This window comes from Podarcis cretensis, assembly GCF_951804945.1.
Source record: "Podarcis cretensis genome assembly, chromosome: 2".
NCBI lineage: Eukaryota > Metazoa > Chordata > Lepidosauria > Squamata > Lacertidae > Podarcis > Podarcis cretensis.
In genome coordinates, this window is record NC_137171.1 from 40,639,447 (window position 1) to 40,653,382 (window position 13,936).

At 45.5% G+C, this 13,936-nt stretch overlaps 1 protein-coding gene across 6 annotated transcripts in view; it reads right to left on the reverse strand.

The window, feature by feature from the left end:
* Positions 1–13,936, reverse strand: part of CDRT4 (CMT1A duplicated region transcript 4) — a 35,375-nt gene that overhangs the window by 17,550 nt on the left and 3,889 nt on the right. For 2 of the 6 annotated variants that reach the window (XR_013835955.1, XR_013835956.1), the window contains exons 2-3: positions 13,412–13,467; positions 9,432–9,522 (exon numbers count right to left, since the gene is read on the reverse strand). Coding sequence is in view for 1 of the 6 variants with exons in the window: in XM_079966277.1 (XP_079822403.1) it covers positions 9,432–9,522 (91 nt within the window). In the remaining 5 variants the exon portion in view is untranslated. Of the gene's footprint in view, positions 1–9,431; positions 9,523–10,687; positions 10,915–13,411; positions 13,468–13,593; positions 13,862–13,936 lie in introns of those variants that run through there. The other 4 variants (XR_013835957.1, XR_013835958.1, XR_013835959.1 and 1 more) reach the window with 4 other exon arrangements.

A 13,936-nucleotide genomic window follows, 5' to 3' on the forward strand; every position in this document is an offset into this window, starting at 1 on the left:
CTCGGGTTACATATGCTTCAGGTTACATACACTTCAGGTTACAGACTCTGCTAACCCAGAAATAGTACCTCGGGTTAAGAACTTTACTTCAGGATGAGAACAGAAATTGTGCTCTGGCAGCACAGCAGCAGCAGGAGGCCCCATTAGCTAAAGTGGTGCTTCAGGTTAAGAACAGTTTCAGGTTAAGAACGGACCTCCAGAACGAATTAAGTACTTAACCCGAGGTACCACTGTAATGTGAGTGATTAAGTGTGCCTATTTCAAATTGCTGCACACTGAGGGCAGATTCATTTATTTAGAAGATAAACCAGCCTTTTAAAATTATTTTTAATAGGGAGGCTTTGCACAAGTCGGCTCTTGCACAAAACTGCTCTATTAAAAAAAATATAGAAACAGGTATCGACAGATAAACAGGAACTGGGAGTGAAGGGTTCTTGTGCCCCTCCCTCCCTGCTGCCTCCATTGCACTTAGGCCCCATAAAACTCATATTTTGGAGTATCATCCTTCACTCACTGTCTGAATGATGTAATGTATGTGGTTCATCTTAGGGCTGCATGTTGCTTTTTAGCCTTCATGTGGCAGGTCAGCATGAGAAGAAACATGAGCCATTTTTGAAACTGTCACCATGTGACTACTTACTGTATTGCTTCCTTAAATACAGAGGCAAAGCAGATGCCTGAAAAATGTGATTTAGCATGTCTGAACCGTTCCCTAGATGATAAAGTTCAAGTAAACATAGCTGCAAATATTGAAGTGCTCTTCTTCTGCAGATGTAATGGGATAGAGCTCAGTCCGAAGAGCATGAGACACTTTATCTCAAGGTCATGCGTTCGAGCCCCACGTTGGGCAGAAGATTCTTGCATTGCAAGGGGTTGAACTAGGTGACCCTCAGGGTCTCTTCCAACTCTACAATTCTATGTTTCTATGTCACTTCCATTATTATGCTTATGCCAGCATCCCTATTCAAAGGCTCTTTTCTTGTGGATTCCTAAAAAAAAGCTCTTAAAAACCTTGTGTTAAATTATTCTGCAGCTATCCCTCAATCCCAGTGAAGGCCTGTAGCTGGAGCAAAAACAAAAAACAAAAAACTGTAAGGCTTTCCATAGAGAGAACCTTTTGTCAAGATTACCTTCAGCTACAATTCAGGCTCACATAATATGTGGTATATTCTTGTCACCTTGGGGTGTGGGTGGGGAGACCTCCCCCCAAAGAGATCCTTGGAATTCTGCTATGGAAGCCAGGAATGCTGAGTGTTCTGTTCCTTAATCACCAGCCTATAACTTCTCTGCTTCATCAGCTCTGTTTTCAGTTTAAAATTATAGCACACAGGATGGAATGGCAAGCTGGTAGATTTACAAGCCCTTAATAACTTGGGCATAGCTGTCAACTTTTCCTTTTTCTTGCGATGAATCCTATTCGGAATAAGGGAATTTCCCTTTAAAAAAGGGAAACGTTGACAGCTATGAACTTGGGTCCAGGATACCTTAAGAATGCCTTACAAATTAGGTTGCACTTCAGCTTCCATCAGCCCCAGCCAGCATGGCAAAAGGTCAGGGATGTTGGGAGTTGGAGTCGAACGACTATTTTGGTGTTAAGCGGTATAAAAATTAAAGAATAAAAAGAATAAAACATCTGGAGGGCCAAAGCTTCCCTATCCCCGACATACAGCAAGGAACTGCACACTGGGGTGTAGAAGGCACATACAAAACTGTTGTTTTAACTGAGGATTTGAGCTACCCATTCATCCTCTGAATATGCCAGATTTTCAAAGCTTAGTGCACTCTGCTGCTCATTTCTAATAGACAACTGCTGAATGATCATCCATTTGTTTTTGACAGTAATGACTAACCCTGCTCTTTATACTGCTCCTCTCTTATAGAAGTCCAAATGAGCTCATGCTTCCATGTCAATTTGAGGATATATTGAATTTGTTTCCAGGAAGACAATATAGAATTTCTAATCCAAAGTTCATGGGAGTGTTTAAAATGTGAAATGTCCTGATCTCATATTTGGATGACATTTCTACCTTCCTTTCACTTCTTGGTAGAAAAAAAAAGCCACAGCTGAATTTAGAGGTTACTCTGATTTGTTTTGACCTTAAGATAATAGTGGAGAATTGAATCCAGAAGCTTTGTTTTTAAAGAACCCCAAATAGGATCCACTAGTTATCATTCAAACAAGATTGCATCTGCCTACACCAGGGTAAATCTCCTGGTTCCCTATGACATATATTAGAGGAGGCCTAGTCTTCATTATCTCTTCATGATATGCCCCCTTTCCTTATCTCTCATCCTCTTCCTTGTCCACAACACAAGAGAGAGATTCTCATCTTCTATAAAAGCAACAAATGGGGAAACTGCTGCAGTATAAATTCCCCCTCCAGATGTTGATAACCTGCAACTCCCACCCACCCCTTGACCATTGGCCATGCTGGAGTCCAGCAACATCTGGAGAGCCATAGGTTCCGCAGCCCTTTCTAGATATGTTATTCACTTCCCTGTGAGAACTATTCCAGTGGGTGAACCAGATAAACAAGGACAAAATGAAGTGGGATAATTACAGACGTTCCTAGAGCCTGGAAGTGTCCTGTAAGGCCTTTTGGCAAGAGGACTGTCAGCTGGCTTACAAGTGAAACAGTGATGCCCTTCATCCTCCTGCTTTGCTCAGAACATCACTCTGCCTCAGGAAAAACCTGGTCTGCTGGGCTACAACAATTAAGAAAGTATGACAAACCCATCCTGCTGCTTCCCACAATGGCCAACCATTGTTGGAGATGCAGAAAGCCCACAAGACACCAAGGCAATAGCCCCACCCTGCTATTTGCCACAAAGCAAGTGGTAATCAAGGGCATGCTACTTCTGAACAAAGGAGTTTCACCCAGTCACCATGCCTGATAGATAGCTTTATCTGCCATAAATTTACCTAATCTACTTTTAGGAACAGAGAGAGGCTGTCTTACACCAAGTGAAGGTATTTATAAGTCAAGTCAAGTGCATTTTTGTTTATTCTGACTGGCAGCACCTATCTAGGTTTTCCGGCAGAGCTCTTCCACACTACAGCAGTGTGTAGCGTAGCGGTTAGAGTGTTGGCCTAAGACCTGGGAGACCAGGGTTCAAATCCCCACTTGGCCACAAAGTGTCTCTCAGCAGTCTCTCGTGCCACTTTAGGCGCCAATTAATATTAGCGACTAGGGCTTAAAATGCCTACCACAACAGCGCAATCCTACACCTGTCTCCTAGTCAATTCCACCCAGTTCAACAGGCCTTATTCCCAGGTAAGTGGATATTGGATTATAGTCTAAATTCCGAAATGCAAGGGCTGCCACCTCCCGCTTCTGCAATTGCAGCACGGATTCAGAAACCTGAAAGATTTTAATGCCTAGTAGATTCAGACACAGATCACAGTGTTCAAAGTAAACACTTCAACCCCTCATTCATCACTCAGGAACGCTAATCCAGCATGGCCTTGAACTCAGCAACTCTTACTGAGATGGGTGTGTGTGGCCCAGATTTCTCTTAAGACCTGTGTCAGGGATGAATAAATGGAGGGACCATGTTTCAGAGTTTATTTCACCACTGCCACTCTATCATACAGAAAAGCTGTCTGCTTGCCATGATAGAGTGACGCTCTTTCCTCCAAGATTGTTCCTATCTGTGTTTCCTCCGAGGCAAAGGACCAGCAGCCTCCAGCCAGCATGCTTGAGGGGTGGCTTTTCTAAGATTTTCTCTCCCTTCCAGGCTAATTAGAAACAGGTGCTTGTTTACTGGGAATGACAGCAACTGGTTCTATAGGCTCACACCCTTAGCTGTGAGCTATGCCAAATAACCTGTTTATTGAGTGCCTGGCTTGTACTTTACATTACGGTGAAGGAACACATGTCATTATCATCATTATTAAATATTGTGAGAGAAGTAGGGCAGCTCTAGAGGCACTCTCGCTGAATCCAGTCCAAATGCGCCTTTCTCAAGCCCTTGGGGAGAAATGCGCCTGTCAGTTCAAAGCAGGAGCCCAGGCACTGAGTTCAAAGGAGAATTCCACCCTGCCCCTGTTTCCCATGATATCACCCAGAAACCTCCTGCTCATACTGGGCACAATCCTGCAGTTTTTAAAAGCAAGTTTCCTTCTTTTAATTGGCAATGAATGGATAAGTGCACAAACATTTGTGTGAGACTCTGTTAAAGATACATGAGGGCGATTTGCTGCCTGAAGCATATTGGGAGGAGAAGACTGGTGTCTGAAATAGTGGCCTGATTCAGACATAATGCTAAGACAACCTATGGATTAGTGTGAATGAGCAAGCATGTGGCAATGCAGAGCAAAAAACTGGCCTTGCTGCTACCACATTACCAACAGCAAAACCAGTGCTTGTTTTCTGGGGAGACGCAGGGGGATGCATGCCCCTAAACATTTTGTGAATCTTTGTACTTTTGTCCATTTACTGTGTTTATTTTTCCTGATTTGAACTATAAAATGGTGATTTTCTTGAGTCAAAATGAGTACCCCTAAACATTTTTTTAGAAAAAAAGCACTGAGCAAAGCTATGTTTTATATAATCCGTAAGCCACCCAGAGTGGCTGGGGAAATGCAGCCAGATGGGTGGGGTATTATTATTATTATTATTATTATTATTATTATTATTATGTTTGGCTTAGCATTACGTGCAAACCTGGTCTCATGGTTTGTCTTGCTCCAAAGAAACAGGGTTTTGCTGAGCATACCCTGCCATACACACTTTTGCCTGGTCTGAAATCTATGCTGACTGAAAGTGGCTCTTTGGGGGTTTCCAAAAGGAGCCATTCCCAGTCCAAACTGGAGATGCTGGGGATGGATGGAACCTGGGACCTTCTGCATGCAAAGCAGATGCTCCAACACAGTCCTTCCCCTCCCTGTTTACCCACCCAGAGCAAGTGGGAGCTGCTCAGCTTTCGCAGTCTCCACTGCAGGCTGAGAGCCAAATGCCTCAGACCCTGAGGAGTGAGAAGGAAGCTGACATCAGAGCTGGCAGCATGCGTGCATACAGCTTATCCATTGGATCGCCATTGGAGCAACATCTGTTTTCTGTGTCTTCTTGGGCAAGGCGCCAAGCTTCTAACAATATGCAGCCTCATAGATCCATCTGTGCCCGGGATGTCTTATTTGCCTCCTGAAGCTCTCAGATGGCAACAGCTCCATGTGGGGACCCTGCAAGCAGCAGCAGCAGCAGCAGCATCTGCCACCAACGCCATCCTGCCCTGCCTGATTTCGAAGGAGCCCCTCACAAGAAGGCTCATGAAAAGGAGGCTGCAAAAGCTAATGATCTTTCTGGCTCGAAGAGCGTTCTCTCCCCGAGGCAGAGGCGGCGCTTCCACAGCCCACAGCCGCCAAGCCCAATTGCTGCAGACAGTGTTTTCGTAACCCCCACCACCTGGGTGGCAACCAGCACATCTGCTGCCTGGATGAACTAAAGCGGAGCTTGACCTTCCTGTTCTCCAGAAGGCAGCTCAGTCGGCTGCTAAAAAGAGGAGGGAGAGAAGAACTGAAAATGCAATTCAGATTTCTCAGCTATCTGCTCCTAGAACTTTAAAGAAGTTTCAGGTTTCACCTCGAAAGAAGTTTGTGCACCCACAGCTATGTCGGTCATTGAAGAGGTAGTCTCTTTCCTTCCACCAGGCACAGGCTCTGGAATCTGCTCCCTTCATCCGGATGCTGTCTGACAGCTGTCGGCAGCTGAGCAAGGTGAGCCAGGAGTTGAGTCAGAGCTGAGGAATCAAGCCAGGAAGGCTTTGCTACTCAGGCAGGATCCCAGCCCAAATGACAAGCCTTTTATAGGTCTTCCTTTCCAAGATGCCCCAATGGGGTGGAGCCAATCCAAGATGACCCAATGGGATGAGCCAATCCATAGCCTACTTTGCTGCCATAAGCTGTACTTCTCATAGGTTACAATGTGGGGCAGCTAGACACAGATTTCTGGTCCTAGCACTGGCCTAGAAGTTCTTCCGGCCAATGTGGCACCCTCTAGAGGTTGTGGACTACAACTCACAGCAGCATGGTCAATGATCAGGGGTGATGTGGAGCACAGGTTCCCCAACCCTGTTTTAACGGCAGGTGTCACATTTTCTGGTCCCAAAACCCCTCGGAACTCAGGACAACTGCACCTCTCTTGCTTCAGATCAGAGAAGCTGGGTTTATCCTGGGAAGGGGGGAATAGATAGCACATTTTGCCAATCGCCATCAGTTCCTTCCTCAGGAGGCCATTTCAGGCTGGTTCTCCCCCTCTTTTTCATAGTTCTTTCTGAGGCTTATATGCCATCAGGAGAAATCTGAGAGCTTGCAGCCTCTCATCAGTTCCACACTTACCCATCTGGGCTGATGGGTCTAGTGCAGATATGCAGAACCAATGGCCTGCCACATAGAATTGGACACAAAAGTTTGGTCAGCATCATTAAGCATGGGAAAATATCAGGGACGATTGGGAGCTGGAGTCCAGCAACATCTGAGAGGGTCACAGGTTCCTCATGACTGTTCTAGTGGCTTTTTCTCCATCACTAGGAACAGCTTCCTTTCTGAAGCTGCTATCAGTGAACCAATCCAGGGTAGCTAGGTCACATAGAATGGCAACCTTCATTACTACAACACAGGCCCAAGCCTAGGCATTTTGGGGGGAAGCAAATAATGCAGAAGCCAAGTGAAAGCAGAGCAACTTAAAGGTTGCTTGTGAGAAAGAGGAGAGTGGCAGAAGTGATGCACCTCTAATGGATCCTTTAAGTTCCCCAGTAAGACATCTGGCTGGCCACTGTGAGAACAGGATGCTGGAGTAGGTTGGCCTTTGGTCTGATCCAGCAGAACTTTCTTGTGTTAAGGCAGACAATGGTGAGAACAATATCAGTGAATCCTGGTTACACCCCCTCCCCATGGCCCTTGCACGTTAGCCATCACTCACTGTGCTGGGTAAGAGAGGCTAATGGAGAGAGTTAACATTATGGAGCTACAGACCTGGTTAAGCCATGAAGAACTGGTTAAGCCATGGGTTTATTTCATGTTTTTGGAGGAGACTTGGATGACTCTGGTCCCATAACACCAATTTCTCTGGGCTAGTTTCAACAGGAGGCTTCTGAAGCCACTCAAAGAGAGCTACAAATCCCTAAGAAGCAAGCCTGCTGAGGATGGGGTGGACAAGTGGCAGAGCTTCATGCTCCAGCACCGGGGGGGGGGGCAGAGAACAGGTGGGGGTGTGGTGCACCACCCGCAGGGGCGTGGCACCCACACAGGAAGGGAGCAGTCATGATGGCATCCCACCGGGATTGTGCTGCTGGGGGCGGTACGCTCCCCCCGCTCCCCTCTTCCTCTGCCAGTGGGGTGGACTCCCCTATTTGGCACCCAGGTAACTTTGGCACCCAGGTAACTGTCAATCACTGGGACGCGGGTGGTGCTGTGGGTTAAACCACAGAGCCTAGGACTTGCCGATCAGAAGGTCGGTGGTTTGAATCCCCGCGATGGGGTGAGCTCCCGTTCCTTGGTCCCTGCTCCTGCCAACCTAGCAGTTCAAAAGCACGTCAAAGTGCAAGTAGATAAATAGGTACCGCTTCGGCAGGAAGGTAAACGGCGTTTCTGTGCACTGCTCTGGTTCACCAGAAGCAGCTTAGTCATGCTGGCCACATGACCCGGAAACTACACGCCGGCTCCCTCGGCCAATAAAGCGAGATGAGCACCACAACCCCAGAGTCAGTCACGACTGGACCTAATGGCCAGGAGTCCCTTTACCTTTTTAACTATGAATCGGGCTGAAATTCTGAACATTTTCATTGCCCACTTGAACCAAAATGTAACACTTAGAAACCACAGAGATAAAAATAAATAAACATCAAAAGTAATATGAGTTACCCCAAACCTCTACTTCAAGTGAAAGCATTGCCAGAAATCTTATCCAAAAAACACACCGAGCTTTCTTCTGGTTTTGTCCTTCAGACCTCAGTGAAAAGGAAAACATTGCTCTAACATGTGGAAGGGTTTGCTTTTGTGCTTCAGCAACTTTTGCAGTAATAACAGTGAACTCTCTCTTCTAAAACAAACCATTGTGCTTTCCAATATATAAAGAAAGAAGGAAATTATTTCTGGCTGCAAGGATAGTGGTTGATTAAGGAATACAAACCAGGGTTGCCAGGTTATCAGGTTGGAACTGTCAACACAGAACCTTCAATTTATTGGATTTTGCTTCAAAATTCTCATGCCCAGTGGTGGGGCCGAGGAACTGGGAGAAAATTAAATTCAGTTTGCATTTGAAGATGAACCAACATAATCTGCACTTTCCAAAACAATACGTGAACTGAAACACAGCAGCGCTTCAAAATTTGTGCTCTCCATATTTCACAATCCAATTTATGGCTCACCCACACTTCCACTTGTCCCACCACATTCCCCTGGGAAAACCTGCTATTTACTGCTGAATTGGGACAAATGTCTATGGCAATTTTTCATGTGATCTGCTGAGTATAATCATGCAAGGAAGTGGGGTTGCATGCACTATACATTCTATGGTCATTCAGTGGTCATTCTCCAATTTCTTGTTTTCTCGAACTCCACAAAAAATAGGTGCAAAACATTTTTGTTTAGTTTGGATAGGAGCCATCTTCCTAGCTGTAGTTCTATTCCTTCTTCAGTATGAAAGTCTTTCAATGAAAGTGAATTTATGCCTTTGCAACCATGACCACCCCCTTGCCTCCGAGAATATGGTAACTTCTATTAATTTCTTTTGGCATAAGCTAAACACAGGTGCTATATAGTCCAATCTCAAGGATCACTCTCTTCCCCAAACCCACCTTTAAAAAATAACAACAACACTTCATTCAATATATTGGAATATGCAGGGCTGCAACTGTGCAAATTCAGCATATACCAAGAAAACTTTAAACATGTAATTAATTCAATGAAGATGTATCATCAATACCAGTAATATAACACCACTTGGATGCTCCTTTTGGTTAAGCAGTGGCACTGTGGGTTAAATCACAGGGCCTAGGGCTTGCCAGTCAGAAGGTCAGTGGTTCGAATCCCCGCGATGGGGTGAGCTCCCATTGTTCAGTCTCTGCTCCTGCCAACCTAGCAGTTCGAAAGCACCAAGTGCAAGTAATAAATAGGTACGCTCTAGTGGGAAGGTAAGCGGTGTTTCCGTGTGCTGCTCTGATTCGCCAGAAGCAGCTTAGTCATGCTGGCCACATGACCTGGAAGCTGTACACCGGCTCCCTCAGCCAGTAAAGCGAGATGAGCGCAGCAACCCCAGAGTTGTCTGCAACTGGACCTAATGGTCAGGGGTCCCTTTACCTTTTTAAGCTTTCCTAACAAAATAGAGGACAGTACCCCAACTCTTCAGTAATTTTGTTCAGATTGGGATTTGGCCACAACAGATGATTGGCTCTCTGATGGTGATGTAGCAAGTCAACCCAGAATGCCTTACCTTTCAGTGCACTCTTAAAAGGGACTGCCATGGTTGTTTTCGTCCGTGTCAAGTGATTGAAGATGTCCCTCTGAGAAGGCTCTAAGAGATCCTTTAAGAAAATATCCATTTGTCAGGCTTAATAAGATACAGGTTGGCACACAGCAAACAGGATGCATTTCTGTTTCTTTTGCTCTCCCAGAAGCTAGGTGCAGTTTAGTAAGTTGCAAATGCCTGCCAGTAAACAGGGTGGTTGCCATAGAGCTGCTATATTGAAGTCCTGCTCAAGGAAATAAAGGCTCACGAGGGACATTGCTAGGTTCACAGACCATCTAAAATGAAGAGGAGTTTTATCATTCACTTCCATAATTATGAGGCACTTTGGTGCAAAAGTTTGTTTCACACAACACAAGGCAGTGCAATAACCTTGAGCGTCTTTTCTATTAACAGTTGTAGACAATGCCTCATGCAAAAACTATGATTCCAGAATGGAAGTTTATGCAAATTGCCATAATTAATCAAGCTGCCCTTCGAGGACCAATGCTTTTTCGGCGTTACTCATGGACCAGTACTAAACAGACTGTTCTTTACCTTCCCTGTGTCTCTTTTTCCATGCCATTTACCACCTCTTTTTAGTTCAGTTCCCATGTTGGCTAATGGAGCAATGCAAATTAAGACTGAGCAAAACAGAGCAATATAGCATGAAGCCCTTGGCCAGGCAGAGAGCCTTCTTGGTAGTGGCGCCCGCCCTGTGGAATGCCCTCCCATCAGATGTCAAGGAAATAAACAACTATCTGACATTTAGAAGACAGGCAGCCCTGTTTAGGGAAGTTTTTAATGTCTGATGTTTTTTTATTTTGTTTTTAATGTTCTGTTGGGAGCCGCCCAGAGTGACTGGGGAAACCCAGCCAGGTGGGTGGGGTATAAATAATAAATTATCATCATCATCATCATCATCATCGACTGCTAGTGTCATCTGGCTCAGTACTGTCAACACCAGGGTTTCCCAAACTTGGGTCTCCAGCTGTTTTTGGACTATAATTCCCATCATCCTGATAGCTAGGGATGATGGGAGTTGTAGTCCAACAACAACTGGAGATCCAAATTTGGGAAACCTTGGTCTACATGGACTGACACTGGATTTCCAAAGTTTGAGGCAGAGGCCTTTCCCAGCCCTGCTTAGAGATTTCAAGGCTTGAACCTGGAACCTTCTGCATGCAAATCATGTGTTCTACCACTGAGCTACAACCCTTCCTGGTGTCATGAATATATGGTACCTAAGGAAGGCTCTCTCTTCTTTCCTGACTATCAGGTGCAATGGGAAGTTCAAGTCCCTCTGGAAGAAACCCTCTCATGTGTTATCGTGCTAGTAGGAGTGGTTTTCTCCTGCAAATAGAATTAGGAATCAATACCCATGCAGCTGTTGTTCTGCCCTGCTCCTTGAGGCTCCCTTGGTGTAAATCATTGTGGCATCCTCATACCACTCTCCAACATAGCATTGTAGATTATTGCTAGGAGCTGGGATTATGACATAGTTGGCACAGTAATCCAATTATATTATTCCTCCATTTTAGGGATCTTGCATCCTGCAGCTCTGCTAGCTAAGTTGCCTTCAAGCCTTGGTGGAATTAAAAGATTTACAACTGAGAACATGTTGTGTCAGCTACCAGGCAACTGCAGGGCAGATACATAGAAGAGTTGGGCACATGAGAGCCTAAGTGAGAGTTTGATTATGCTTTCTAAGGATGTGCCTTCATGGAAGCTTCCTGCACTGTTAGTCTGTGGTAAGTTAATGTGTACAAAGCATCATTTGAACAATCATGCCCTGCTGAGAAGATTTTGCAGAATTCCATCAATGTAGATGCTGCAAATGTCCCCTTTCTCTTGGGTTGATGAACGGGGATCAGCCCTGCTGTTTTGCAGATTGAGGTGGTGGTGGGGTCCAGCCCTATGAGCTCAACAAAATCTCAATAACACTATGACTTATGTAAAACAGCTGGCAATTTCTTCCAAGTTTGGTCGGCATTGGCAGAAAGTGAAGATGAGGAAAGGAGAGGAACAGAGATGGGCACGAGGCAGAGAGCAGTGAAAGGGAGATTAGGTGGATAAGAAGATGGTGTGGTGGGAAATTGCTGATGAAGAACCCTAGAGGAGCAGGCAAAAGCAGGTGAAGAGAGAGTGCCCAAAACAGGCAAGAGGACAATGAGAGAAAGCTGGTGTATACTGAGTCAAGCCACTGGTCCACCCAGTTCAATATTGACTCTATACTGATAGTCAGTGGCTCTCCAGGGTTTCAGACAAGGGCCTCTCCCAGCTTTATCTCGAGATCCTGGGCATTCAACTTGGGACCTTTTTCATATAAAGGATATGGTTTTTTATGGCACACCACAGAGTTATGGCCCTCTCCCTTAAGAAAATGGACAAAGGTCTATGGAAAAGCAGGGGAGGCAAAGGACAAAAGGTTGAGAGCTAAAAGAACCATAGAGAATGGGGCAGGGAAGGAAACAGGAACAGAGAAGTAAGTTCCCAGTTGGCCAAGATGATGGAACAAGAAAGCAGTCTGTGACTGAGCATGGCCACCTATATGGCAAGAGGTTCTGTGGGGCCCACCAGAGGCCTTGACCAAGGAAGATTTATACCTAGTGTTGGGGTTGTCCAACAGGGGCTTATAGAAGAGCATAGCCCAACTGTACCACACACGCCAGCAAACTTATTTGTTGAATTGGCGACCTGGCCTTAGAGTGTTGTTATAGCCCACAGGGGACATTGTGAAGTGGGTAGTGCCAAAGTGTTACTCCCTATCAAGTTGGTGGTACCCATGAGCCTCTGCAGGAATTATCCCACAGAGGTAAAACACTGAAAGGGGAGGAGCAGGTTAGTTTCACACACAAAAAAAGATAGGAGAATACTGCCTGTACATTTTGCTTCATATCTAAGGTTCTAAAAATGTTAGAAACTTACTTTTTTTTGGTAAAATGATAGGAATCTGGGGATTATGGGTCATGGGCAGGGAGCACCTGCCCACTTTATCTATATATCTATATCTATATCTATCTTTATCTATTTATAACCCACAGATGCCCATGACAGTACTCTAACCTCACTAACATTTCAGTGCTACTATAATTCCTCCTCAAACCCCTGTTGGACTGAGCATTGTAAATGGTATGTTTCTGCAGGAGATATTTCTGTTCCTGTTGCTGCCATGTTGGAAGCAATCTGAGATAAATGGTTTTCTAACAGGAATACTGGAAGAGTCACTGTGGAGGAAGCTTCCCTGAGGTGAAATCAAGGCTGTCAAAGCAAACAATGATGCACTTTTTTGGCATCCTCAGAAGAAAGAGAGAGAGAGAGAGAGATGCCTCTTGTAGATCTAGATTAAGTCATCCTCTTGGCAGGCTCACAGCTCACACCGGAACTGTGCATGTGACGCATGGGAGTCACAAACAACTGACAGGGAGTCAACTAGGGAAAGGACAATGCAAGAAACCACAAAGGCCAGGGCTACTTGGATTGGCTTGAAATCCAAGGCTCCAAGTCAACATCCCTCCTTGTGTCAGGAGTCCATTGGAAGGCTGCCACTCCAAGTGGCTGGACACTCTGTAACAACATCCTCTCTCCTTTGTTTTCCTGCAGCCTCTTCCTCACTTTCATTTCCTCTCTGCATCTGTTTCAGGGGCATGGTGCAACCCAGAGACACAGGCACTGGTTCTTTGTTACCTGCTAGGCATTACCTGCACCACTGCTACTAATATTGTTGAAGTATTGTGACTTCTCCACATGGTAGAAAGCTCCTGAGGCAAAGCAGTTACGCAAGTTTGGTTCCCTTTGGAAGGTGGTCAGTGGAGTCTTGCTAGCATTTTGTATAATTTATTTGCAGATACATAGATTGAGTAGAACTGGAGCCCCAGTTTGCACATGACAGCAGATAGCCAAACCGTTGTCCACTTCAGATCTCCAACGAGGTGTGTCCCAAAGCTGCTTACAGAACCCAAACTCACCTCTCTGCCCTCTTGGTTTTCTCAGCCTTTCTTCTTCCCGACTCCAACCGCAGCTTCTGTCAGGAGAAGAAAGGCATGTCACTTTTCATGACCTTCCAGGTATTTCCCTTTCAGAACAATGCAAGGTGGTCTTGTATTAAGAAGCAATCATCTAACAATTATCTCCCATGGAGACACATCACCTGAATACCCTGAGCTATTAACATTCCGATCCTAGGTGTCCAGGTGCTGCTTTAAGGCAGGGGTGGGAATTGGATCTAGCAGATGAGCCAGATCCCAACCTCCCGCAAGTCCCGTGGGCTATTTTGACAGGTGGGTGGGGCCACCACATGTCAATCACTTAATGTCACCATGTCAAGTAAAGTGTTTAGCTTTGCTTATGTGGCATGAAATCCAGCCACGCAGGGAAAGACTATGGGGTTTGCAGGTGACACTAGTCACGATGACCACCTCAGGGGCAGCAGAACCTGATGTCTTTATCTCTCTCTCCCCCCCCCCCATTCCTGGCAAGGAAAGGGGGTGCCA